This window comes from Bufo bufo, chromosome 4, assembly GCF_905171765.1.
Source record: "Bufo bufo chromosome 4, aBufBuf1.1, whole genome shotgun sequence".
Classification (NCBI taxonomy): Eukaryota; Metazoa; Chordata; class Amphibia; order Anura; family Bufonidae; genus Bufo; species Bufo bufo.
Genome location: NC_053392.1, coordinates 494,047,967 through 494,074,626, shown reverse-complemented (window position 1 = coordinate 494,074,626; position 26,660 = coordinate 494,047,967). Strand labels below are relative to the sequence as shown.

Sequence of the window (26,660 nt, the reverse complement as noted above, 5' to 3'; positions counted from 1 at the left end):
TATTGGGTAATACTAGATATATCTAATAAATTCAATATTGGTCGAGATATCAGAGAGTGCCCAGTTTATTTTGTTTATATTGCTACTTTTTAACACTTGGTTGAAAATCCTTTGCAGTCAATTACAGTCTGAAGTCTGGAACACATAGACATCACCAGACGCTGGGTTTCATCCCTGGTGATGCTCTGCCGGGCCTCTACTGCAACTGTCTTCAGTTCCTGTTAAAAAGATACTGGGCACTCTCTTAATAAAGGAACCTCACAGTTTATTGTAAAATATAACACATAAATAATTCATACACTACTATTTAAAACCATATAACATACAATCCGGATAATAAAACTAGATTCCTCAACCTCTTAATAATACTTAAAAACAAGACAGCCTCTGGATGTAGGCGATAAAAATCTTTAAATTACATGTCCATCCAACCTTTGGTTTGGATAAAGTACAGATCGTTCTTTGGGGTATAAATTTTCTCCAAAAAAATCTCCACGAAATGGAATAGAAACACAGCTTATGCTACAGTGATTTGCTTGTGCGGCGTCCCGCTATTACTCACTGTTCAGCTGTGATACTGTGCTCCGCTGCTGTGCCGGTACTTTAAGTTCAGGGATATCGTGTGATGATCTCGTTCCCCTCTCTGTCTCTCAGGCGCCGCTCCGTAAATGGAAGAGCCGGCGTTTGAATAGATTTACAGACTTCTTTCTTCCGCGCTGGACTTGCTATGTAGATGAGCGTAATAGACTCTTGAAACAAGTCCTAAAGGAATGCGCGTCGGGTCTGCGGTGAGACAGGATTAGTTCCAATATATGCAGTACTTCAGCACGAAGAGTCAATGTCCATCGGGGGGTCCTAGCACCAAACGCGTTTCGGGGTCTGTTATCACCCCTTCCTCAGTGGTAATGCATCCCCCTTCTCACTTTCTTTATATAGTCTTTGATAATTAAATTACCATCATCTGCTGTGTGGTTTGGTTTCATTTCACAAAACCTGGTGTGGATAGTATATATATATAAATGGTGACAGTTCGCATTGAACTTGTTCAGATTATAGGAACTTGTTTAATGCAAATTCAATATGTCACTCTATAAGTAGTATGGTAATTACTGGTGTGTAAAGGAATGAGAGAAGAACGTATATACGAATAAATAAAATATGGAGAACATAGACTAATCTTTTGGAAAAGTAGGTGTTTCCGAAATCCACACCAGGTTTTGTGAAATGAAACCAAACCACACAGCGCGGAAGAAAGGAGTCTGTAAATCTATTCAAACGCCAGCTCTTCCATTTACGAAGCGGCGCCTGAGAGACAGAGAGGGGAACGAGATCATCACACGATATCCCTGAACTTAAAGTACCGGCACAGCAGCGGAGCACAGTATCACAGCTGAACAGTGAGTAATAGCTGTGTTTCTATTCCGTTTCGTGGAGATTTTTTGGGAGAAAATTTATACCCCAAAGAACGATCTGTACTGTATCCAAACCAAAGGTTGGATGGACATGTAATTTAAAGATTTTTATCCCCTACATCCAGAGGCTGTCTTGTTTTTAAGTATTATTAAGAGGTTGAGGAATCTAGTTTTATTATCCGGATTGTATGTTATATGGTTTTAAATAGTAGTGTATGAATTATTTATGTGTTATATTTTACAATAAACTGTGAGGTTCCTTTATTAAGAGAGTGCCCAGTATCTTTTTAACATTTTATATTTTATTAAAGGAAGGGTGATTCCTTTTTACTGAGAGCACCTCCCCCGTTGTTTGCACCAATCCAGTGCGTCACTTCTTTTTATCTAAATGTCTTCAGTTCCTGCTTGTTCTTGGGGTATTTTCCCTTCAGTTTTGTCTTCAGCAAGTGAAATGCATGCTCAATCGGATTCAGGTCAGGTGATTGGCTTGGCCATTGCATAACATTCCACTTCTTTCCCTTAAAACACTCTTTGGTTGCTTTTGCAGTATGCTTTGGGTCATTGTCCATCTGCACTGTGAAGCGCCGTCCAATGAGTTCTGAAGCATTTGGCTGAATATGAGCAGATATTATTGCCCGAAACACTAAAGAATTCATCCTGCTGCTTTTGTCAGCAGTCACATCATCAATAAATACAAGAGAACCAATTCAATTGGCAGCTATACATGCCCACGCCATGACACTACCACCACCATGCTTCACTGATGAGGTGGCATGCTTAGGATCATGAGCAGTTTGTTTACTTCTTCATACTCTTCTCTTCCCATCACTCTGGTACAAGTTGATCTTGGTCTCATCTGTCCAATGGATGTTGTTCCAGAACTGTGAAGGCTTTTTTAGATGTAATTTGGTAAACTCTAATCTGGCCTTCCTGTTTTTGAGGCTCCCCAATGGTTTACATCTTGTGGTGAACCCTCTGTATTCACTCTGGTGAAGTCTTCTCTTGATTGTTGACTTTGACACACATACACCTACCTCCTAGAGAGTGTTCTTGATCTGGCCAACTGTTATGAAGGGTGTTTTCTTCACCAGGGAAAGAATTCTTCGGTCATCCACCACAGTTGTTTTCCGTGGTCTTCCGGGTCTTTTGGTGTTGCAGGTGCGTTCCTTCTTTTTAAGAATGTTCCAAACTGTTGTTTTGGCCACGCCTAATGTTTTTGCTATCTCTCTGATGGGTTTGTTTTGTTTTTTTCAGCCTAATGATGGCTTGATTCACTGATCGTGACAGCTCTTTGGATCTCATCTTGAGAGTTGACAGCAACAGATTCCAAATGCAAATAGCACACTTGAAATGAACTCTGGACCTTTTATCTGCTCATTGTAATTGGGATAATGAGGGAATAACACACACCTGGCCATGGAACAGCTGAGAAGCCAATTGTCCCATTACTTTTGGTCCCTTAACAAGTGGGAGGCACAAATGCAAACTGTTGTAATTCCTTCACCTGATTTGGATGTAAATACCCTCAAATTAAAGCTGACAGTCTGCAGTTAAAGCACATCTTGTGTCACGGCAGGGAGTGGGGGAAACCCCCACCATGCGGTGTCAAAGGGTAAAGGGTATCAGCCTGGCCAAAAGGAGTTAATAAGGGAGCCGTTCACTTCCTACCGCGTCCCTAATCCTCTCCCTGACTCCTCACTGTATGAGCGGACCCCGATGGTAGGACGACTCATACTCAGGATTCCTAGAGATCCTAAGTCGCCCTGGTAATCCCTCACTTAGGAGCAGGGGAGAGATGACCTGTTCATCCCACTAATGGAGGAACAGGAGTCTCTAAAGGCCTAGCTGCAAGGAGAGGGGAACACATACAGCATATGGAGATGGCAGGTAAGCGACACCCATAACACACTTACCTTCCACAGACACACTGACTGGAACCCGGTCACAAGTGCTGATGTCCACACCAACATAAAAGGACACAACACACACCACAAACCACACAGGAACCCAGGACACCATAGCTGCAATAATGTGAGACACCACAAGAACATCTATGACCACAAGGGTGGCCCTCACTGGACAGATGGAATATGAAGACCAGGAGGATAGCTCCAGCATACACCATGGCTGGAGTACCCCCCAGCTTCAGGCATCCAGCAGAGGCTAAAAAGCCCAAGCAGCCACACCCACACACACACATAAACCCAGTGTTAACAAAACACTAGGAAGGGAGTTAACCCTTCCAATACCAGACAAGAGAAGGAAGCCACTTAAAGGGGAAGTGCACACACAAGCATAGAAATCTACACGTTGCCGCAGGCAACAACATGCGTGGCAACCATGTCACGGCAATCACCCAGAAGGCCGAGACACTACCACCGCATGCACACACAGCAACACGTTGCCGCGGGCAACCGCAAGTGTAGCAACAGTGTCACAGCACACACTATAGGCCGTGACATCTTGTTTGTTTCATTTCAAATCCATTGTGGTGGTGTATAGAGACAAAAATGTTAGAATTGTGTCAATGTCCCAATATTTATGGACCTGACTATATATATTTTTTTGCATAAAACTTGCTTAGCTTAGTTATATATTGCTGCCTATCAGATTTTCAGTGCTATATTTTTTTTTTTTCATAACTCGGACAACCCCTTTAAACCACCTAATGCAAATGATTATTCATTACCTTAGTCCATAGTGATGTGCTGAATTTATATTGCTGTAGAATAAGAAGTACGGTAAATTACAGAGCTGAATTCAGGGTTGTATTTACCATAAAAAGTACCCCAAAATGTGCAACACAGCCCTTCACCTACCATGTGCTACTTATAATATTGATGACAGAGATGCTTTTGGGTACCTTAACCTCTTAAGGACACATGACGTACCGGTACGTCATGTGTTGTTCCGATCACTGCCGCCCGGCCGGCAGTGATCGGAACCCGGTGCCTGCTCAAATCATCGAGCAGGCACCTAGGCTAAATGCGCGGGGGGGTCCCGTGACCCCCCCCCCATGTCGGCGATCGCGGCAAACCGCAGGTCAATTCAGACCTGCGGTTTGCTGCGATTTCTGCAGTTTCTGGTCCCCGCGGTCCATGACCCCGGGGATCAGAGACTTTATATGCCTAAAATAATGTTTTATTAACCCCCCCTGCACCCCCGAATGATTTTATGGTGGCGGGAGGTGCAGGGGGAGGGTTGCGGGCGGTGCGGGAGGCGGGCGGTGCGGCAGGCGGGATCGCGATTCCCCCGCCCGCCTCCCCTTCTATAATCGTTGGTTTCTAGTGGGTATACCAGGGTGCCAGCACATTGCTGGCACCCTGGTATAAACGGCTGACATCTGCGATGCGATGTCAGCCGTTAACCCTTTCCATACAGCGGTCCGTACGGACCGCTGTATGGAAAAGGTTAACAGCGCAGGGAGCTCCCTCCCTCTCCCATCGGGGGGCTGCTGTGCCTTTGCAGCCCCCCGATGGGAGAGGGAGAGAGCCCCCAGAGAGCCCCCCTCAGCCCTGTGCTTACCCTTCCCCGTCTGCGCAGTTCTGAGCAGACGGGGAAGGTTCCCATGGCAACAGGACGCCTCTCAGGCGTCCTGCTGTCCATGGTGCTGAACAGATCTATGCTAAAAGCATAGATCTGTTCAGTGTAAGTAAAATACAGTACAGTACAATATATATTGTTCTGTACTGTATTATACAGACATCAGACCCACTGGATCTTCAAGAACCAAGTGGGTCTGGGTCAAAAAAAAAGTGAAGAAAAGTGAAAAAAAAGTAAAAATCAAAAAACACATTTATCACTGATTAAAAAAAAAATAATAAAAATTCCCTACACATGTTTGGTATCGCCGCGTCCATAACGACCTGATCTATAAAACGGTTATGTTACTTTACCCGAACGGTGAACGCCATAAAAATAAAAAATAAAAAACTATGATGAAATTGAAATTTTGCCCACCTTACTTCCCAAAAAAGGTAATAAAAGTGATCAAAAAAGTCGCATGTACGCCAAAATAGTACCAATCAAACCGTCATCTCATCCCGCAAAAATCATACCCTACCCAAGATAATCGCCCAAAAACTGAAAAAACTATGGCTCTTAGACTATGGAAACACTAAAACATGATTTTTTTTGTTTCAAAAATGAAATCATTGTGTAAAACTTACATAAATAAAAAAAAAGTATACATATTAGGTATCGCCGCGTCCGTATCGACCGGCTCTATAAAAATATCACATGATCTAACCCCTCAGATGACCACCGTAAAAAAATTAAAATAAAAACGGTGTAAAAAAAGCCATTTTTTGTCATCTTACGTCACAAAAAGTGTAATAGCAAGCAATCAAAAAGTCATATGCACCCCAAAATAGATGCCAATCAAACCGTCATTTCATCCCGCAAAAAATGAGACCCTACTTAACCACCTCCGGACCGCCTAACGCAGGATCGCGTTCCGGAGGTGGCAGCCCTGCGCACAGTCACGCATATACGCGTCATCTCGCGAGACGCGAGACTTCCTGTGAACGCGCGCACACAGGCGCGCGCGCTCACGGGAACGGAAGGTAAGAGAGTTGATCTCCAGCCTGCCAGCGGCGATCGTTCGCTGGCAGGCTGGAGATGTGTTTTTTTTAACCCCTAACAGGTATATTAGACGCTGTTTTGATAACAGCGTCTAATATACCTGCTACCTGGTCCTCTGGTGGTCCCCTTTGTTTGGATCGACCACCAGAGGACACAGGTAGCTCAGTAAAGTAGCACCAAGCACCACTACACTACACTACACCCCCCCCCCGTCACTTATTAACCCCTTATTAGCCCCTGATCACCCCTAATCACCCCTGATCACCCCATATAGACTCCCTGATCACCCCCCTGTCATTGATTACCCCCCTGTCATTGATCAACCCCCTGTAAAGCTCCATTCAGACGTCCGCATGATTTTTACGGATCCACTGATAGATGGATCGGATCCGCAAAACGCATCCGGACGTCTGAATGAAGCCTTACAGGGGCGTGATCAATGACTGTGGTGATCACCCCATATAGACTCCCTGATCACCCCCCTGTCATTGATTACCCCCCTGTCATTGATTACCCCCCTGTAAAGCTCCATTCAGACGTCCGCATGATTTTTACGGATCCACTGATAGATGGATCGGATCCGCAAAACGCATCCGGACGTCTGAATGAAGCCTTACAGGGGCATGATCAATGACTGTGGTGATCACCCCATATAGACTCCCTGATCACCCCCCTGTAAAGCTCCATTCAGATGTCCGCATGATTTTTACGGATGCACTGATACATGGATCGGATCCGCAAAACGCATCCGGTCGTCTGAATGAAGCCTTACAGGGGCATGATCAATGACTGTGGTGATCACCCCCCTGTCATTGATTACCCCCCTGTAAAGCTCCATTCAGATGTCCGCATGATTTTTACGGATGCACTGATAGATGGATCGGATCCGCAAAACGCATCCGGACGTCTGAATGAAGCCTTACAGGGGCATGATCAATGACTGTGGTGATCACCCCATATAGACTCCCTGATCACCCCCCGGTCATTGATTACCCCCCTGTAAAGCTCCATTCAGACGTCCGCATGATTTTTACGGATGCACTGATAGATGGATCGGATCCGCAAAACGCATCCGGACGTCTGAATGAAGCCTTACAGGGGCGTGATCAATGACTGTGGTGATCACCCCATATAGACTCCCTGATCACCCCCCTGTCATTGATTACCCCCCTGTCATTGATTACCCCCCTGTAAAGCTCCATTCAGACGTCCGCATGATTTTTACGGATGCACTGATAGATGGATCGGATCCGCAAAACGCATCCGGACGTCTGAATGAAGCCTTACAGGGGCGTGATCAATGACTGTGGTGATCACCCCATATAGACTCCCTGATCACCCCCCTGTCATTGATTACCCCCCTGTAAAGCTCCATTCAGACGTCCGCATGATTTTTACGGATGCACTGATAGATGGATCGGATCCGCAAAACGCATCCGGACGTCTGAATGAAGCCTTACAGGGGCATGATCAATGACTGTGGTGATCACCCCATATAGACTCCCTGATCACCCCCCTGTCATTGATTACCCCCCTGTCATTGATTACCCCCCTGTCATTGATTACCCCCCTGTAAAGCTCCATTCAGATGTCCGCATGATTTTTACGGATGCACTGATAGATGGATCGGATCCGCAAAACGCATCCGGACGTCTGAATGAAGCCTTACACGGGCGTGATCAATGACTGTGGTTATCACCCCATATAGACTCCCTGATCACCCCCCTGTCATTGATCACCCCCCTGTCATTGATCAACCAACCCCCCTGTCATTGATCACCCCTCTGTAAGGCTCCATTCAGATATTTTTTTGGCCCAAGTTAGCGGAATTTATTTTTTTTTTTCTTACAAAGTCTCATATTCCACTAACTTGTGTCAAAAAATAAAATCTCACATGAACTCACCATACCCCTCACGGAATCCAAATGCGTAAAATTTTTTAAACATTTATATTCCAGACTTCTTCTCACGCTTTAGGGCCCCTAGAATGCCAGGGCAGTATAAATACCCCACATGTGACCCCATTTCGGAAAGAAGACACCCCCAGGTATTCCGTGAGGGGCATATTGAGTCCATGAAAGATTGAAATTTTTGTCCCAAGTTAGCGGAACGGGAGACTTTGTGAGAAAAAAATTAAAAATATCAATTTCCGCTAACTTGTGCCAAAAAAAAAAAATTTCTATGAACTCGCCATGCCCCTCATTGAATACCTTGGGGTGTCTTCTTTCCAAAATGGGGTCACATGTGGGGTATTTATACTGCCCTGGCATTCTAGGGGCCCCAAAGCGTGAGAAGAAGTCTGGTATCCAAATGTCTAAAAATGCCCTCCTAAAAGGAATTTGGGCACCTTTGCGCATCTAGGCTGCAAAAAAGTGTCACACATCTGGTATCGCCGTACTCAGGAGAAGTTGGGGAATGTGTTTTGGGGTGTCATTTTACATTTACCCATGCTGGGTGAGAGAAATATCTTGGTCAAATGCCAACTTTGTATAAAAAAATTGGAAAAGTTGTCTTTTGCCAAGATATTTCTCTCACCCAGCATGGGTATATGTAAAATGACACCCCAAAACACATTCCCCAACTTCTCCTGAATACGGCGATACCACATGTGTGACACTTTTTTGCAGCCTAGGTGGGCAAAGGGGCCCATATTCCAAAGAGCACCTTTAGGATTTCACAGGTCATTTACCTACTTACCACACATTAGGGCCCCTGGAAAATGCCAGGGCAGTATAACTACCCCACAAGTGACCCCATTTTGGAAAGAAGACACCCCAAGGTATTCCGTGAGGGGCATGGCGAGTTCCTAGAATTTTTTATTTTTTGTCACAAGTTAGTGGAAAATGCTTATTTTTTTATTTTTATTTTTTTCATACAAAGTCTCATATTCCACTAACTTGTGACAAAAAATAAAAAGTTCCATGAACTCACTATGCCCATCAGCGAATACCTTGGGGTCTCTTCTTTCCAAAATGGGGTCACTTGTGGGGTAGTTATACTGCCCTGGCATTCTAGGGGCCCAAATGTGTGGTAAGGAGTTTGAAATCAAATTCTGTAAAAAATGACCTGTGAAATCCGAAAGGTGCTCTTTTGAATATGGGCCCCTTTGCCCACCTAGGCTGCAAAAAAGTGTCACACATCTGGTATCTCCGTAATCGGGAGAAGTTGGGGAATGTGTTTTGGGGTGTCATTTTACATATACCCATGCTGGGTGAGAGAAATATCTTGGCAAAAGACAACTTTTCCCATTTTTTTATACAAAGTTGGCATTTGACCAAGATATTTATCTCACCCAGCATGGGTATATGTAAAAAGACACCCCAAAACACATTCCTCAACTTCTCCTGAATACAGAGATACCAGATGTGTGACACTTTTTTGCAGCCTAGGTGGGCAAAGGGGCCCACATTCCAAAGAGCACCTTTCGGATTTCACAGGTCATTTACCTACTTACCACACATTTGGGCCCCTAGAATCCCAGGGCAGTATAACTACCCCACAAGTGACCCCATTTTGGAAAGAAGAGACCCCAAGGTATTCGCTGATGGGCATAGTGAGTTCATGGAAGTTTTTATTTTTTGTCACAAGTTTGTGGAATATGAGACTTTGTATGAAAAAAAAAAAAAAAAAATCATCATTTTCCACTAACTTGTGACAAAAAATAAAAAATTCTAGGAACTCGCCATGCCCCTCACGGAATACCTTGGGGTGTCTTCTTTCCAAAATGGGGTCACTTGTGGGGTAGTTATACTGCCCTGGCATTCTAGGGGCCCAAATGTGTGGTAAGTAGGTAAATGACCTGTGAAATCCGAAAGGTGCTCTTTGGAATGTGGGCCCCTTTGCCCACCTAGGCTGCAAAAAAGTGTCACACATCTGGTATCCCCGTACTCAGGAGAAGTTGAGGAATGTGTTTTGGGGTGTCTTTTTACATATACCCATGCTGGGTGAGATAAATATCTTGGTCAAATGACAACTTTGTATAAAAAAATGGGAAAAGTTGTCTTTTGCCAAGATATTTCTCTCACCCAGCATGGGTATATATAAAATGACACCCCAAAACACATTCCCCACCTTCTCCTGAGTACGGAGATACCAGATGTGTGACACTTTTTTGCAGCCTAGGTGGGCAAAGGGGCCCATATTCCAAAGAGCACCTTTCGGATTTCACAGGTCATTTTTTACAGAATTTGATTTCAAACTCCTTACCACACATTTGGGCCCCTAGAATGCCAGGGCAGTATAACTACCCCACAAGTGACCCCATTTTGGAAAGAAGAGACCCCAAGGTATTCGCTGATGGGCATAGTGAGTTCATAGAACTTTTTATTTTTTGTCACAAGTTAGTGGAATATGAGACTTTGTAATAAAAAAAAAATAAAAAAAAAAATCATCATTTTCCGCTAACTTGTGACAAAAAATAAAAAGTTCTATGAACTCACTATGCCCATCAGCGAATACCTTAGGGTGTGTACTTTCAGAAATGGGGTCATTTGTGGGGTGTTTGTACTGTCTGGGCATTGTAGAACCTCAGGAAACATGACAGGTGCTCAGAAAGTCAGAGCTGCTTCAAAAAGCGGAAATTCACATTTTTGTACCATAGTTTGTAAACGCTATAACTTTTACCCAAACCATTTTTTTTTTTACCCAAACATTTTTTTTTTATCAAAGACATGTAGAACTATAAATTTAGAGCAAAATTTCTATATGGATGTCGTTTTTTTTGCAAAATTTTACAACTGAAAGTGAAAAATGTCATTTTTTTGCAAAAAAAATCGTTAAATTTCGATTAATAACAAAAAAAGTAAAAATGTCAGCAGCAATGAAATACCACCAAATGAAAGCTCTATTAGTGAGAAGAAAAGGAGGTAAAATTCATTTGGGTGGTAAGTTGCATGACCGAGCAATAAACGGTGAAAGTAGTGTAGGTCAGAAGTGTAAAAAGTGGCCTGGTCTTTCAGGGTGTTTAAGCACTGGGGGCTGAGGTGGTTAAGATAATCGCCCAAAAACTGAAAAAACTATGGCTCTTAGACTATGGAGACACTAAAACATTTTTTTTGTTTTAAAAATGAAATCATTGTGTAAAACTTACATAAATAAAAAAAATTGTATACATATTAGGTATCGCCGCGTCCGTGACAACCTGCTCTATAAAATTACCACATGATCTAACCTGTCAGATGAATGTTGTAAATAACAAAAAATAAAAACTTGCCAAAAAATCTATTTCTTGTTACCTTGCCGCACAAAAAGTGTAATATAGAGCAACCAAAAATCATATGTACCCTAAACTAGTACCAACAAAACTGCCACCCTATCCCGTAGTTTCTAAAATGGGGTCACTTTTTTGGAGTTTCTACTCTAGGGGTGCATCAGTGGGGCTTCAAATGGGACATGGTGTAAAAAAAAACTGTCCAGCAAAATCTGCCTTCCAAAAACCGTATGGCGTTCCTTTCCTTCTGCGCCCTGCCGTGTGCCCGTACAGCAGTTTACGACCACATATGGGGTGTTTCTGTAAACTACAGAATCAGGGCCATAAATAATGAGTTTTGTTTGGCTGTTAACCCTTGCTTTGTAACTGGAAAAAAAATATTAAAATGGAAAATCTGCCAAAAAATATTTTCCATTAAATCTTGTGCAACACCTAAAGGGTTAACAAAGTTTGTAAAATCAGTTTTGAATACCTTGAGGGGTGTAGTTTCTTAGATGGGGTCACTTTTATGGAGTTTCTACTCTAGGGGTGCATCAGGGGGGCTTCAAATGGGACATGGTGCCAAAAAAACAGTCCAGCAAAATCAGCCCTCCAAAAACCAAACGGCGCACCTTTCACTCTACGCCCCGCTGTGTACCCGTACAGTAGTTTACGGCCACATATGGGGTGTTTCTGTAAACAGCAGAGTCAGGGCAATAAAGATACAGTCTTGTTTGGCTGTTAACCCTTGCTTTGTTAGTGGAAAAAATGGGTTAAAATGGAAAATTAGGCAAAAAAATGAAATTCTCAAATTTCATCGCCATTTGCCAATAACTCTTGTGCAACACCTAAAGGGTTAACGATGTATGTAAAATCAGTTTTGAATACTTTGAGGGGTGTAGTTTCTTAGATGGGGTCACTTTTAGGGAGTTTCTCCTCTAGGGGTGCATCAGGGGGGCTTCAAATGGGACATGGTGTAAATAAACCAGTCCATAAAAATCAGCCTTCCAAAAACCATACGGCGCACCTTTCACTCTACGCCCCGCTGTGTGGCCGTACAGTAGTTTACGGCCACATATTGGGTGTTTCTGTAAACGGCAGAGTCAGGGCAATAAAGATACAGTCTTGTTTGGCTGTTAACCCTTGATTTGTTAGTGGAAAAAATGGGTTAAAATGAAAAATTAGACAAAAAAATTAAAATTCTCAAATTTCCTCCCCATTTGCCAATAACTCTTGTGCAACACCTAAAGGGTTAACAACGTATGCAAAATCAGTTTTGAATACCTTGAGGGGTGTAGTTTCTTAAATGGGGTGATTTTTGGGTGGTTTCTATTATGTAAGCCTCGCAAAGTGACTTGAGACCTGAACTGGTCCCTAAAAATTTAGTTTTTGTAAATTTCTGAAAAATTTCAAGATTTGCTTCTAAACTTCTAAGCCTTATAACATCCCCAAAAAATTAAATATCATTCCCAAAACAATTCAAACATGAAGTAGACATATGGGGAATGTAAAGTCATCACAATTTTTGGGGGTATTACTATGTATTACAGAAGTAGAGAAACTGAAACTTTGAAATTTGCAAATTTTTCCAAATTTTTGTTAAAATAGGTATTTTTTGGTGCAAAAAAAATAATTTTTTTGACTTCATTTTACCAGTGTCATGAAGTACAATATGTGACGAAAAAACAATCTCAGAACGGCCTGGATAAGTCAAAGCGTTTTAAAGTTATCAGCACTTAAAGGGACTCTGGTCAGATTTGCAAAAAATGGCCTGGTCCTAAGGTGTAAAAAGGCTGTGTCCTTAAGGGGTTAAAGGACAGGACATAAGTATGATTGCTACCTAAACCAACACCATTAGCTGCTCCCCTGGTATTTACTATGGAGGCTAATAATGCCTTGTTTTTTTGGGGTTTCCATTATTGCCCTCTGCAGAGACAGAACATGCAGTGGTGAGAACATATGCCAAGATCCTCTCTCCATAGACCATAAAACTTTAGTCACTGGCGGTAGGGGGAATTTTCCCAGGTATCATAGAAAGGGCGTAGGGGAGGGGAAAGGTATCAAGGCCCCCTGTCCAATGTGGGTTTGGGTGTTGGGGTGTTAACCTCTATGTACATCTTGTTGTAGCCAACCAAAGAAAGTAATGGAAATAGTATTTGACAGAATGCAAGAGTTATAAACCTTGTGGCACATTTACTAATGGCATGTTATAGATAGTGTACACTTACTGTAGTAGCCTCGGTCCCTCTGAAAGATCTGAGGCTACTACAGCTGTAGTTTCTATGAAGGCCTGCAGGTGGCAGGGCACCATAGGAACATTGCACAACTCCCATAGACGGCAGTGTTAATTTATTGCAGACTATAGGACAAGCAGTCTAACAATCACTTGTTAAAATACAGTTGCAGGAAAAAGTATGTGAACCCTTTGGAATGATATGGATTTCTGCACACATTGGTCATAAAATGTGATCTGATCTTCATCTAAGTCACAACAATAGACAATCACAGTCTGCTTAAACTAATAACACACAAAGAATTACATGTTACCATGTTTTTATTGAACACACCATGTAAATATTTACAGCGCAGGTGGAAAAAGTATTTGAACCCTTGGATTTAATAACTGCTTGAACCTCCTTTGGCAGCAATAACTTCAACCAAACGTTTCCTGTTGTTTTAGATCAGATGTGCACAACGGTCAGGAGTAATTCTTGACCATTCCTCTTTACAGAACTGTTTCAGTTCAGCAATATTCTTGGGATGTCTGGTGTGAATCGCTTTCTTGAGGTCATGCCACAGCATCTCAATCGGGTTGAGGTCAGGACTCTGACAGGGCCACTCCAGAAGGCGTATTTTCTTCTGTTTAAGCCATTCTGTTGTTGATTTACTTCTATGCTTTGGGTCGTTGTCCTGTTGCAACACCCATCTTATGTTGAGCTTCAGCTGGTGGACAGATGGCCTTAAGTTCTTCTGCAAAATGTCTTAATAAACTTGGGAATTCATTTTTCCTTCAATGATAGCAATCCGTCCAGGCCCTGACGCAGCAAAGCAGCCCCAAACCATGATGCCCCCACCACCATACTTCACAGTTGGGATGAGGTTTTGATGTTGGTGTGCTGTGCCTATTTTTCTCCACACATAGTGTTGTGTGTTTCTTCCAAACAACTCAACTTTGGTTTCATCTGTCCACAGAATATTTTGGCGGTACTGCTGTGGAACATCCAGATGCTCTTGTGCAAACTGTAAACGTGCAGCAATGTTCTTTTTGGACAGCAGTGGCTTCCTCTGTTGTATTCTGCCATGAAATCCATTCTTGTTTAGTGTTTTACGTATCGTAGATTTGCTAACAGGGATGTTAGCATATGCCAGAGACTTTTGTAAGTCTTTAGCTGACACTCTATGAATCTTCTTCACCTCATTCAGCAGCCTGCGCTGTGCTCTTGCAGTCATCTTTACAGGACGGCCACTCCTAGGGAGAGTAGCAGCAGTGCTGAACTTTCTCCATTTATAGACTATTTGTCTTACCGTGGACTGATGAACAGCAAGGCTTTTGGAGATACTTTTATAACCCTTTCCAGCTTTATGCAAGTCAACAATTCTTAATAGTAGGTCTTATGAGAGCTCTTTTGTACGAGGCATCATTCACATCAGGCAATGCTTCTTGTGAAAAGCAAACCCAGAACTGGTGTGTGTTTTTTAGGGCAGGGCAGCTGTAACCAACACCTCCAATCTCATCTCATTGATTGGACTCCAGTTGGCGGACACCTCATTCCATTTAGCTCTTGGAGATGTCATTAGTCTAGGGGTTCACATACTTTTTCCACCTGCACTGTGAATGTTTACATGGTGTGTTCAATAAAAACTGGCTGACTTAGATGAAGATCATATCACATTTTATGACCAATTTGTGCAGAAATCCATATCATTCTAAAGGGTTCACATTCTTTTTCTTGCAATAAACAATAAGAAAATACATATCATTTGCAATGGCATGTACCAAAACACCTGTACTATTAAAATATAAATGTATTTATCCTGTACGGTGAAGCTATAACGGAAAAAAAATCAAAGTGACCGATTCACCGTTTTTTTATCTCTTCACCGGCCAAAATTTTTTTTTCAGAAAATTTATCAAAAAGCCATACAAACAAAATGTTATCATTGAAAGCTACAGATAACCCCACAAAAATGAGCCCACAACTCCATAGACATATAAATAGAAAAAAATGACGGGGGTCAGAATATGGCGATGAAAATATTTTTTTTTTATTTATTTTCTTTAAATATTAAAACACAAGAGAAACGATATACTTGTGGTATCATTATAATTGTACTGACACAAAATTGAAGGGAACTGTTAAGTTTTACCGTATAGTGAAAAATGAAACTGATAAAACTAGGAGAAATTGCCTTTTTTATTAATTCCACCCCAATTTTTTACCAGCTTCCCATTATATCGTATGTAATATTAAATGGTGCCATTAGAAAGTACTACTTGTCCCACAAAAAATAAGCCCTCATACGGCTATGTGAATGGAAAAATAAAGTTATGGCTCCGGGAAGGCAGGAAGTCAAAAAGCAAAAACATAAAATCGCTTTGTCCTCATGGGGTTAATAAATGTGGTGTATTTTACAGATCCACCTACAAATCCCCATTTTCTAGACACTAGCGAGGCACAAAAAGTTCCTTAATACATTAATAAGTGAGGTGCATGGCATGTGTGCCAGAATTGTTTGTTCAGTACGGTATCTCTGCCCCGCTATCTCTATTCTTAATTAATTTTTTGAATTTGATCTTTGGTGCGTAGGCTGAGCCTTATAGACACAATGGATGCCAAATGTGGTGGACCACTGCAATATAGTTTCTTTTTAAAACACGGACCCTGTGAATGACATAGGACAGTGTATGGCATACATTGGGGCTTTGCATTCTAGCCTTGCATCGTGTATAACCAGCCATATAAATGTGCATGCTATTAACAAACACATTTATCTGCTGGAGAATTGAGATTAGCTTTGCTACGTGGGCAGAGCATTCTTTGCTTATCAATTTCTCATGCACATACACTTGGCTTTTAGTGTACAGATGAGGGATGCTGTTGTGCCCTCATTCATAGAAGAGCTTTTATGAATTGAGTGTATGGAAACAATCAATACATCACTCCCTTCCTGTCTCATGTGACTATAAAATATGTCACCTTTATGCTGCCCATACTAAAGGCAGAATAAAGTAGACACAAGTGAGTTGATTTCAGCGGTCTGACATTTATAAGTTAAAAGTAAGTGGTTGCCGAGAACTAACATCACAAACATTGCAGACTGGGCCTGGAAAGGAGGCACGGCCACCTGAGAAGAGTCATGGTTATTCATGAATTCCTGCTCTTCCCGCCCACCTGCTGATGACTGACAGGCTTCTACCTAGTTTTCTCCCTTTCTCTCTAGGAGAGAACTGCCAATCATCAGCAAATGGGCCGTGAGAGCAGGAGATTATGAATAGCCATGACTTCTCAGGTAGATTTGACTCTTTTCAAGGCCTGGGCTGCAATGATTATGATGCTGATTCTCGGCAACCACTTACTTTTAGCTAATGTGTGACACACCACTGAAATCAACATTTCTGTCACTACTTTATGCTGACCGTACTGAGGGCAGTATAAAGTTGACGACAGGTTCCCTTTAATGAGGACGTGTTGGTTTTTCCCTGGTGCCTCCACAACGGCACTCACAGGAGGGTGTCTCTGCCTCCCCAGGACAGGAAACAACATAGAAGCTCAAGTTTAAAAGGGCCCCTCCATTTACCTGCTTCAGTTGTTTCCTGTCCTCGGTATTGCATGGAGGCCGCTCCTGCCAGAGTCGGAAGTCCAAGTGAAAGTTTCGCACGGCCTGGCTGCCCCATCTGGGAGGGTCTGTGCAGGGGATGGGGGTTGGAGGGCCTGGAGCCTCTGTCCCATCCCTTTGGCGTAAGCTTTTCAGTGAAGGCGGCTCCGGCACCCCCTTCCCCGGCTACTGCCAACCGGGAGCGAAGGATCGCTCGCGCATGTGCAGAACCTGCCAAAACGCTCTGGGCAAGAGTTCCGCTTTGCCAGGTCTGTGTGCGTCACTTCCGCCGGCACATGACGTCAGAGGCCTGGCGGATGTCAGGGGAATGTTGGGAGCATGGGGCGCTGTGATCAGCGTCCTACAAGCGCATCATGTCTGCTCCCTCGGAAGCTCCTGACATGTCCCGCAGACCTGTGGATCCTTCTGCCTCTCATGTTACCTGTATTAGGAGAAGGGGAGCACAGTGGTATTATTTTATTTTGCCCACTGGTGTTGGTGCTGGCCCTCATTTAAACTTAGTTTCTAATTCGGCACTAAAATTTATCTTACTTTATAGGGCAGGGAGGCCAGCACCGTAAAGACCTCTAGCGGAGATTCGGCGCGGAGAAAATGTGCAATGTGCAAAAAATCCCTGCCGTCTAAGTCTAAGAAAGCGCTTTGTCCCTAGTGTACAGACAAATTAGTAACTGAAGAGTCCCCATGCTTCCTAGAATCCATAAGAAACATGATCAAGGAAGAAGTTAACGCTGTAATAGACGCAAGATTACCACCGGGCCCCCCCAAACCATCATCCTCACAAAGATCACAAATAGCAGAATTCTCATGTGACCCAGACTCTGATGAGGGGGAAATATTCTCACAAGCAGAGTCTGAATCTTCTGAGGACGAATCAAGGAGGCCTTTCTGTATTCCTGAGGATACGGATTTTTTTTCATGAAAAACAATAAGAGCTACTATGAAGATTGAGGACGTAAAGGAATCTCAATCAATATAGGATATAATGTTTCAGGGATTAGGTGAAAAGAAAAGGAAAGTCTTCCCAGTCCATAGTAACATTAAAATGTTCATCGCTAAAGAATGGAAGGATCCAGAAAAGTGGAACACAATTCCAAATGCCTTTAAAAGGAAATACCCTTTTGCAGAATCAGACTCCTCCTTATGGGATAAAGTTCCCAAAATAGACGCTCCAGTGGCCTGTAAATCAAAAAATACTTCTTTACCGTTTGAAGATATGGGTCTCTTAAAAGATCCAATGGATAAGAAATGTGAGGGTCTTCTCAAGCGGGCATGGGAAACGAACGTGGCTATGCTGAGGCCCAGTATAGTGGCTACTTGTACCTCCAGGTCATTTTCAGTCTGGTTATCCCAATTGGAGGAACACCTGGCGGCTGGTACCTCCAGAGAGGAGATTCTGGCCTCTATCCCTATTTTTAAACAGGCCTCAAACTTTTTGTCAGATGCCTCGGCGGATCTAGTAAGGCTCTCGGCTAGGTCCGCTGCCTTATCAAATGCCACACGTAGGGCTGTATGGCTCAGATCCTGGTCTGGGGACCCCAGAAACCACTGCAAAGTCTTCCCAATGATGCCAGATTTCAGGTAGGAGGCAGATTAAAAAGATTTCCCTCAGCCTGGGAAGAGATTTCTACCTCCCCTTGGGTAAGAAATACCATAAGCGAAGGTTACAAGCTAGAGTTCGCTACTCCTCCCCAAGAATTCTACACCAGCAACAGGCCTTTGAATCAACTAGAAAAGCAGCAGGCCCTGGAATCAGAGATATTATTGCTGCTACAAAAACAAGTTATAATCCCGGTACCAAAAGACCAAGAAGGAACAGGGTTTTATTCTCCAATTTTTTTGTTTCGAAAACCAAACAATACTTTCAGGCTAATAATAACTCTGAAAAGGTTGAACAAAAACATAACCTACAAAAAGTTCAAGATGGAGACAATCAGGTCAACAGTGAATCTCTTGACTCAAGACTCATACATGTTAACCCTCAATCTTTCCGTTCCCATTCACAAAAGCTATCAGAAATATCTCAGGCTGGCGATATTTCTGAAAGGAGAAAAGCGTCACTTTCAGTTTCATGCCCTTCCCTTCGGGTTGGCATCAGCTCCCAGAATTTTTACAAAGACTATGGCCGAAGTGAAAAGTTACTTTTATCTTCAGGGTATCTTAATCGTCCCTTATCTGGATGATTTTTTTAATGCAGCTCTGTCCCTCCAAATTCTTCAGTCTCATCTACAAAAGGTTCAAAAACAGTTATTGGAATTGGGCTGGTTAAAAAACTGAGAAGTCAGCCCTACTTCCCAGCAGAGAAAAAGTATTTTTGGGGGTCAAGTTTGACTCACACAATCTCATGTCTTTTCTCCCTCTAGAAAAACAGATTTCTTTATCCCAAAGGGTCTCTCTGTTTTGCGAGTCCAGGACAGTATCATTCAGAGACATGACACTTTTAGGCCATTTGACTTCCACAATTCCAGCAGTACGGTGGGCCCAACACCACACAAGGGCACTACAGTCATTTCTCCTGAAGAACTGGGATGCAAATAAGACTAGTCTAGACAAGAGGATAAAAATTCCTTTAAAGGTAAAGCAGACTCTCCTGTGGTGGAAGATAAGAAAAAGTGTTCAGTCAGGAGTATTTTGGCGACACACAAATCAGGTCGTTATCTCTACCGATGCCAGCAGTCACGGATGGGGAGGACACACCAAGATCAAATAATACAAGGTGTTTGGAGCCAAAAAATGGCAGGAACTTCCTCAAATCTAAGAAAACTGATGGCAGTCTTCAAAACACTTCTCTCGCTTCAGTCATCTGTAAAAACCCAGCATGTAAAAATTCTGTCCGACAACTCCACAACGGTGGCCTATCTAAACCGGCAAGGAGAGACAAAAAGCAAAACTCTGCGAGATCTGTCAGGGAAAATATTTCGCTGGGCAGAAATGAACCAAAAATCTTTAACGGCTGTCCATCTCAAAGGCAAGGAAAACATTATAGCAGACTACTTCAGCAGAGAGAATTTAAAAGAAGGAGAATGGTCACTAGACCCCGATATGTTCAATCAAATATCAAGAAAGTGGGGTACCCCAGTCTTAGACCTATTTGCGAATCAAAAGAACAAACAAGTAGAAAAATTCTGCTCCCTCTCCTTAAAGGATCAGCCGTTGTTTGTGGATGCTCTATCCGCCCCCTGGCCAGAGGGCCTCCTGTATGCATTTCCACCCTTCAGTTTAATACCAAGGATGCTAATGAAGGTGATGGAAGAAAAGGTGCAGATGATTCTGATAGCTCCTTTTTGGCTGAAAAGATCCTGGTTTCCCCTCCTCTCTAACCTCGCAGCAGGGGAATTTTGGATTCTCCCATCATATCCAGGCCTACTGCATTAGGGTCCAGTATCTCACCCACGTGTGTCTCAACTGCAACTAACAGCTTGGAAATTGAACAAGCTATGTTAAAACAAAAGGGTTTGTCAGATCCTGTAATATCCACCCTTCTGTTGAGTAAAAAGGACACAACTTCCAAGATCTACACAAGAACATGGAAAGCCTTCTTAAAATTTGCAGGAAATAGATGGTGTCACTATCGAGATCCTGATATTCCCATAATACTGGAATTCCTACAAGAAGGTCTAGATAAAGGGTGTAGACCTATAACCCTTACAATGCAAGTTTCAGCGATAAGCAATTTCTTAGAAACAAGAATCGCGGATATACCCATGATAAAACGGTTCCTAAAAGGGGCAACAAGACGATGTCTGTTTATCCATTCTAACATACCAACTTGGGATTTAAATCTGGTGCTTGATGTGATGACAGATGCGCTCTTTCAACCTTTTACAGGATATTTCACTGAAACTTCTGACATTTAAGACCATTTTTTTATTGGCAATTACATCGGCTAGAAGAATTGTGGAAATCCAAGCGTTTTCATGCAGACCACCTTATCTCACGATCTTAGAAGACAGCATTATTCTCAGGCATGCTCTGATTTTCCTGCCAAAAGTCGTTTCCAGATTCCATCGTCAACAGGAGGTATCCCTACCTTCCTTTTGTCCGAATCCATCTTCAGAAATAGATAAAAAATATCATAATCTGGATGTAAGAAGATGCATACTAACCTACTTAGATGTCACCATAGAATTCAGAAAGTCAGACCATCTTCTTCTGCAGTATCACAGTAAAGGGCCTGCTGGAAGCAAGAGTACCATCGCAAGATGGATAAGAAATTCTGCTACATTCAGAGGAACTTGACTCCACCTAAAGGGATAAAGGCACATTCTACTATGGCCGTTTCTGCCTCATGGGCAGAATAAGCCTCTGCATCTGTGGGCCAAATATGCAGGGCAGCCACTTGGGCAAGCCCTAGTACCTTTTTCAAACATTACAAATTAGACGTGCTTCATAGTTATGATTTATCTTTTGGCAGAATTGTTTTTTTCTCTGTTACTCCTCCTATGAGTGCCGTTGTGAAGCCGCCGGGAAAAAGAGTTAATTACTCATACCGGTAATTTGTTTTTCCAATAGCCTCCACAAAAGCACTGGAGTTTCCCTACCCATTTAGTTTTTTCTGTGACACAATTATGTGTAAATGTATTATTTAAATACTTCAATACACTTTTCTTTGCATTACTAACGAGTTATATGTCATTAACTGAAGCAGGTAAAGGGAGAGGGGCTTTTAAACTTGAGCTTCTATGTTGTTTCCTGTCCTGGTGAGGCGGGGACACCCTCCTGTGAGTGCCGTTGTTGAGGCTATTGGAAAAAACTATTGCCGGTAACAGTAATTAACTCTTTCCTGAAATGGCTTTCTGCTCTCTCCCCACTAAAAACACACACTCGGCCAAACTGAGCTACGTGTATGGGGAAGTCGGGATAGATAGCTGACAGCTATTTAAGGTATATGGATATTTTTATGAAAAATTTGTATCCTTTGTAAAATAACATTGCTGGAGTATTTTTTGTACGAGCTCAGTATTATGTATTTTCTCAGTTATTATCCCAAATTTATGAATAAATTGACAACTTGGTGTCTCTGCACACTCTGACAATGTGTCCAATCCATTCTGACAGTGTGAGGCTTTGACAAGGGAATAGTGACACTCAATTGTCAATAAATTCATACGTATTCAGGAGGAATAATAAAAGATCCTTCAGAACTGATATTTCATGAAGAAGATGTGTCAAGGGAGCTTATGGGGTCTCTAAAGGAATTCTTACATTAAACCCTAAAGAACATCTTTCATTGTATTATATTTTCAGTGTCAATATATTTTTATTGTGTTTCTTTTTGTATTTGCCTATATATTGTTGTGATTTTTGTTACATTAAACACATTTTTACTTTTTCTTGCCTAGATCTGTTCAAGGAGGTTTCTGGAGCAGGTGACACGTGTGACCAGAAGCAACTAGGGTTACTCCTTCATGATGCTATTCAGATCCCTCGACAACTTGGGGAAGTGGCTGCTTTTGGTGGAAGTAACATTGAGCCCAGTGTCCGTAGTTGCTTTCAGCATGTAAGTTTGAATACTATGATGCTTATGAGGGAACCCATAAACATTTTTTGGGCCCTCCCAGAGACCTGGTTTAAAATAATATGGGTTCCCTTTGAAATGAATACAAGTGCTAATAAACCACTGGATGGGCCAAATTGTTCTTATCTGCCGACACATTCTATGTTTCTATACCACCAAAAATATTGTACATTGGTGTTTTGCAGCAAATATTGATGAAGGTCTTTAAAGTTTTTTTCTGGGCAGATCATTTTGTTAAAAAACAAGTCATGAAAAGTTAAAAATAAAAAAAGATGCTTTACTCAGCTCCACCGGCTGATCTTCCCACCGCTGCTGTTCCAAAGCTGCTTTGGTTCCTGCTGTTCTGCATTTTCAACACACTGCAAATGCCAGGAAAGGCTTGTTCAGCCAGTCTCTGACTGGGGCGGGTCACTGGTATTTCTGGCGTGCCAGGACAGGAAGTGGAGAATAGTGGGGACTGGAGCAATGTCAGGAGTGGCGAGGTATTCGGTGGAGTAAAGCATCTGTTATTTTAACCATCCATCCTTTTTTTAACAGAATGATCTGCCTAAAAAAGTCCACTTGGCCACACAGTTTTTTCTATTTGAGACCAAAAGTTTGTCGTGTTTAGCTTAGTTAATCTCCCTTTTTGAAATTTGATCTATGTTAACGAGACAATTAAGAAATTATGCTTTATTCAGTATAAATGTGTTAAAACAGTATGTAGTAATTAGGTGTACACTTTGATCCTTGTAAATGATGTGTGCTGTGCATAGCTGTTACTTGTCTGCAAATCTCATTGCCGCCCTTTAGAATTGCAGGTAATAATAAACAGGGTTTGAAGGCTCAATCACTTTATAATAAACATTCACGTAATGTTCTAATACATTTTATATATTAAATACCAAGATCTCTTCTTGCTGCCAGCGAATATGCACCTTCTTGTTTGCATTCAAAGGCTGAAAAAAAATTCCTGTTTTTGGTGATTTTTCCATTTCACTTTCTATATAAAAAAAAACCCCACCTAAAATCATTCAGTTTTCACACTGGCCTCTCGGCCTAATAATATTAATATAAAGGCTTTTCAGTAGCTATTGAATAATCATCACGGGCAGAATAATGGTCCCTTTACACGGGACGACGATCTAGCAAATTGTCGGAAAGGAAGCGCTCCTTCCCGAAAATCTGCTGATCGCTAGCGGAGGAGATCGGTGAATTTCCATGCAGTGATCTCCTCCAGAGTATGCGGCCGAGGGATCGCTAATGCCATCGTTCTTCCCCATAATGTCTCATTTTCCGGCAGCAGACTGGTTTGCACAGCACGATCTACGACTGGAAAATGATGATCTTTTGTGCTGCACAAAAGATACAATTACCTGATGAACGAGCGTTTTGCTCAGTCATTGGGTAATCGGCGGTGCATTTACACCACCAGATCATCACTAACGAGCGTTCCTAGCGATAATCTGTTCAATTGTTGGGCAGTGTAAAGGGCCTTTTACAATGATCGATATCACAAATTGTCTGAACAGAGCATGCCTAGAAAAATCTCCCATAGATATCAATGGGGTCCATTGTGTCTATGGCCCATGTGGCTGCTCTCAAAGAAAAGGAAGTCTTGACATATTTTAGGCCTTGTGGCCAATCCGAAAACTGCAAGATTTCTTTTTTTTTTATATAGTTAAAAAAACATGTTTAACATAAAAACTTTTTCTGATGACACATTCCCTCTACAATGTATTGCTCACACAGTAGCAGTGCTTGTTAGAAATTAAAGCTGATACCCTGGAAATGGGGAGTCATTAAAACAAAGTACGTTTCAGAACTTATACAGTGAATAAAGGGGTTTTTCCAGGAGTACGATATTGATATTGGATCGGTTGTGGCTCTCTGAAAAGGATGCAACACTTGTCCTAGAGCTGCGGTCCCTTGATAACATACCAAGCACAGTGTCATACATTGTATAGTGACTGTCCTTGGTGTTGTTGCCATGGCTTGAATGGGACTGAGCTACAACTAGGCCACGTGACCAATGAATGTGACCTTACTGGTCTAGTAAAAGGCTGCATCACTCAACGGAGAGAGTGCTGCAACCTCCTCAAACAGCCGATCGGCAGGGGTGATGGAAGTCGAACCCCCATTGATCAGATACTGATGACCTGTCCTGAGGTTAGGTTATCAATATTTTACTCCTGGAGAACCCCTTAAAGCTTTATTTCATAAAAGCTAGAAACCACTTTAAAGGGTGACATTTTGATTGGTAGGGGGGCCAGATGTTGAGACCCCCACCAGTCACTACAACAACGAGGTACAGGTGCCCTTCTAAGCTCTGTACCTATTCAGCACTGGTTGGCATTTATTGTGAGCAGCCACTTGTTATGTTGAAAGGGTCAGCCGCTCCCAATGGCTGCATGCTGTCCACATCATGGCCTGAAGACATGCATGGGCATGGGGCACCGTAGGTACAAGTTATTGAAAAGGAAGATTGTTCTGGCACCCATGGCAGTGCCATTAGTCTTACACAGTTTGTGCACAGCTGCACACATACATAAGTATTGAATATCAATGTTACGACAGGGAACTGTCAGAAAACACAATTTAACTGCAAACTTGTCAGATGGGAAGGAGTCTAGAAGCACATTCTAGTCTAATGTGATCTATTTTCCGCTGTACTGGATTCACCATAAAATATGCATGCAAGGCTTTCAGTTCCATTGTTGATTTTCCTTGTCGGATGCGTGCACAGAATAGAAACTGAATTCTAATTGTAGTAAGTAAACGCGGAAAATGAGCTGTAAGCGTGAAATAATGATTGTCCAGGGTGACAGTTTAATAATAGCAGCTTACGCGAAATGATGCATCCACAGTTACAGTGCATTACATCTTTTATAGCCAGTAATCTACTTTCCCTGAAGTAAATGCACCTCGATTTATTACTAAATTGTTTCACAAAAAAAAAAATTTAAAATCGCTTTTCCAAAGCCTTTTTATGGGGAGTGTTTTTTTTCCTATTTTGCTATATCTGTTCTGGACAGCTGGGGAGGTTACTTTGCTGCCATTGAAGCTCCCATAGAGATGGCCTCCCAATCTCTTCAGGGTTACGAGGTTGCTGTGGCCTTTCTATATAAATATACACATATTCGCCAACTCTTCCGAACAGGGGCGTAGCTAAAGGCTCATGGGCCCTGGTGCAAGATTTCAGCTTGGGCCCCCTTCCCATCAGTGCTTTGTGGCCAGGGGCAGGAAAGCACATAGCTTTTGTGTTGCCTGAAGCAAAAATTTAAACAGCAATCCTCCCCCTCCCCATACCAAATTCTTGACCAAACCCCTTCCCTCCAGCCAGAGGTGTAACTTGACGATCAAGCACTTTCTATGATATCAGTGTCTTCTTATGCACCACAATGGTCTTTGGGCCCCCTCAGGCTCCTGGGCCCAGTAGCGACTGCTACCTCTGTAGCCCCTATAGCTACACCCCTGCTTCAAAAATGTCCAGGAGGCGCCCAGAAAAAGGGCAAACCTCTCAGAAAGCAGCCAACCATGAGCTCTAACTGTACTGTCTGTGGAGGCGGGATGCTCCGTCATTAGACGCAGTCCGGGTTCCCATACGTGCTCTGAAAGGCATGATGTGTCACGAAAAGGGGTTTCACCTTCCTAGAAAGGGATAGGACCTAGGAAGAAGGGGCGTGCCCATGTCATGAACTGTCTCCCAGATTCCAAAGTTAGCAAGTATGAATATACAAAAAGAAGTGACTGCGTCTTGAGAGTCCTAAAATTGAGGATTAGTCAGACATAAATCCATGACTGTACCAGTAGATAGTCCATAAATACATAGGTACATACATACATTACATAGATAGATAGATAATATAGGCAAAGCATAATGATGCACCTGCAATATACTCCACCAGGTGGAAAGCCTCTTTTAGATATTTCTAAGAGCTTGGACACAATTTCCTGCTGTCCCATATTTTGCAACCTTATTAATATTAAGCAAAATAATGATCCTGAATTGTTAATCTTTTTACTGGTCTTAGTTATTATGTGATGCTAGTGTAGAATGAAACTTTAGGCCATTTGAGCTTTTTACTAAGTATACAAGCGACCTGCACCTTCATCACGTTTGGCAGAAGATCGAGCTCCGCTA

The 26,660-nt window shown here is 42.4% G+C and overlaps 1 protein-coding gene across 6 annotated transcripts in view; it reads left to right on the top strand.

Moving 5' to 3' along the window:
• UTRN (utrophin) overlaps positions 1-26,660 on the top strand; it is a 683,920-nt gene that overhangs the window by 600,932 nt on the left and 56,328 nt on the right. For all 6 annotated transcript variants that reach the window (XM_040429574.1, XM_040429571.1, XM_040429568.1 and 3 more), the window contains one exon: positions 22,362-22,519. In XM_040429574.1, the coding sequence (XP_040285508.1) occupies positions 22,362-22,519 (158 nt within the window). The remainder of the gene's footprint in view (positions 1-22,361; positions 22,520-26,660) is intronic.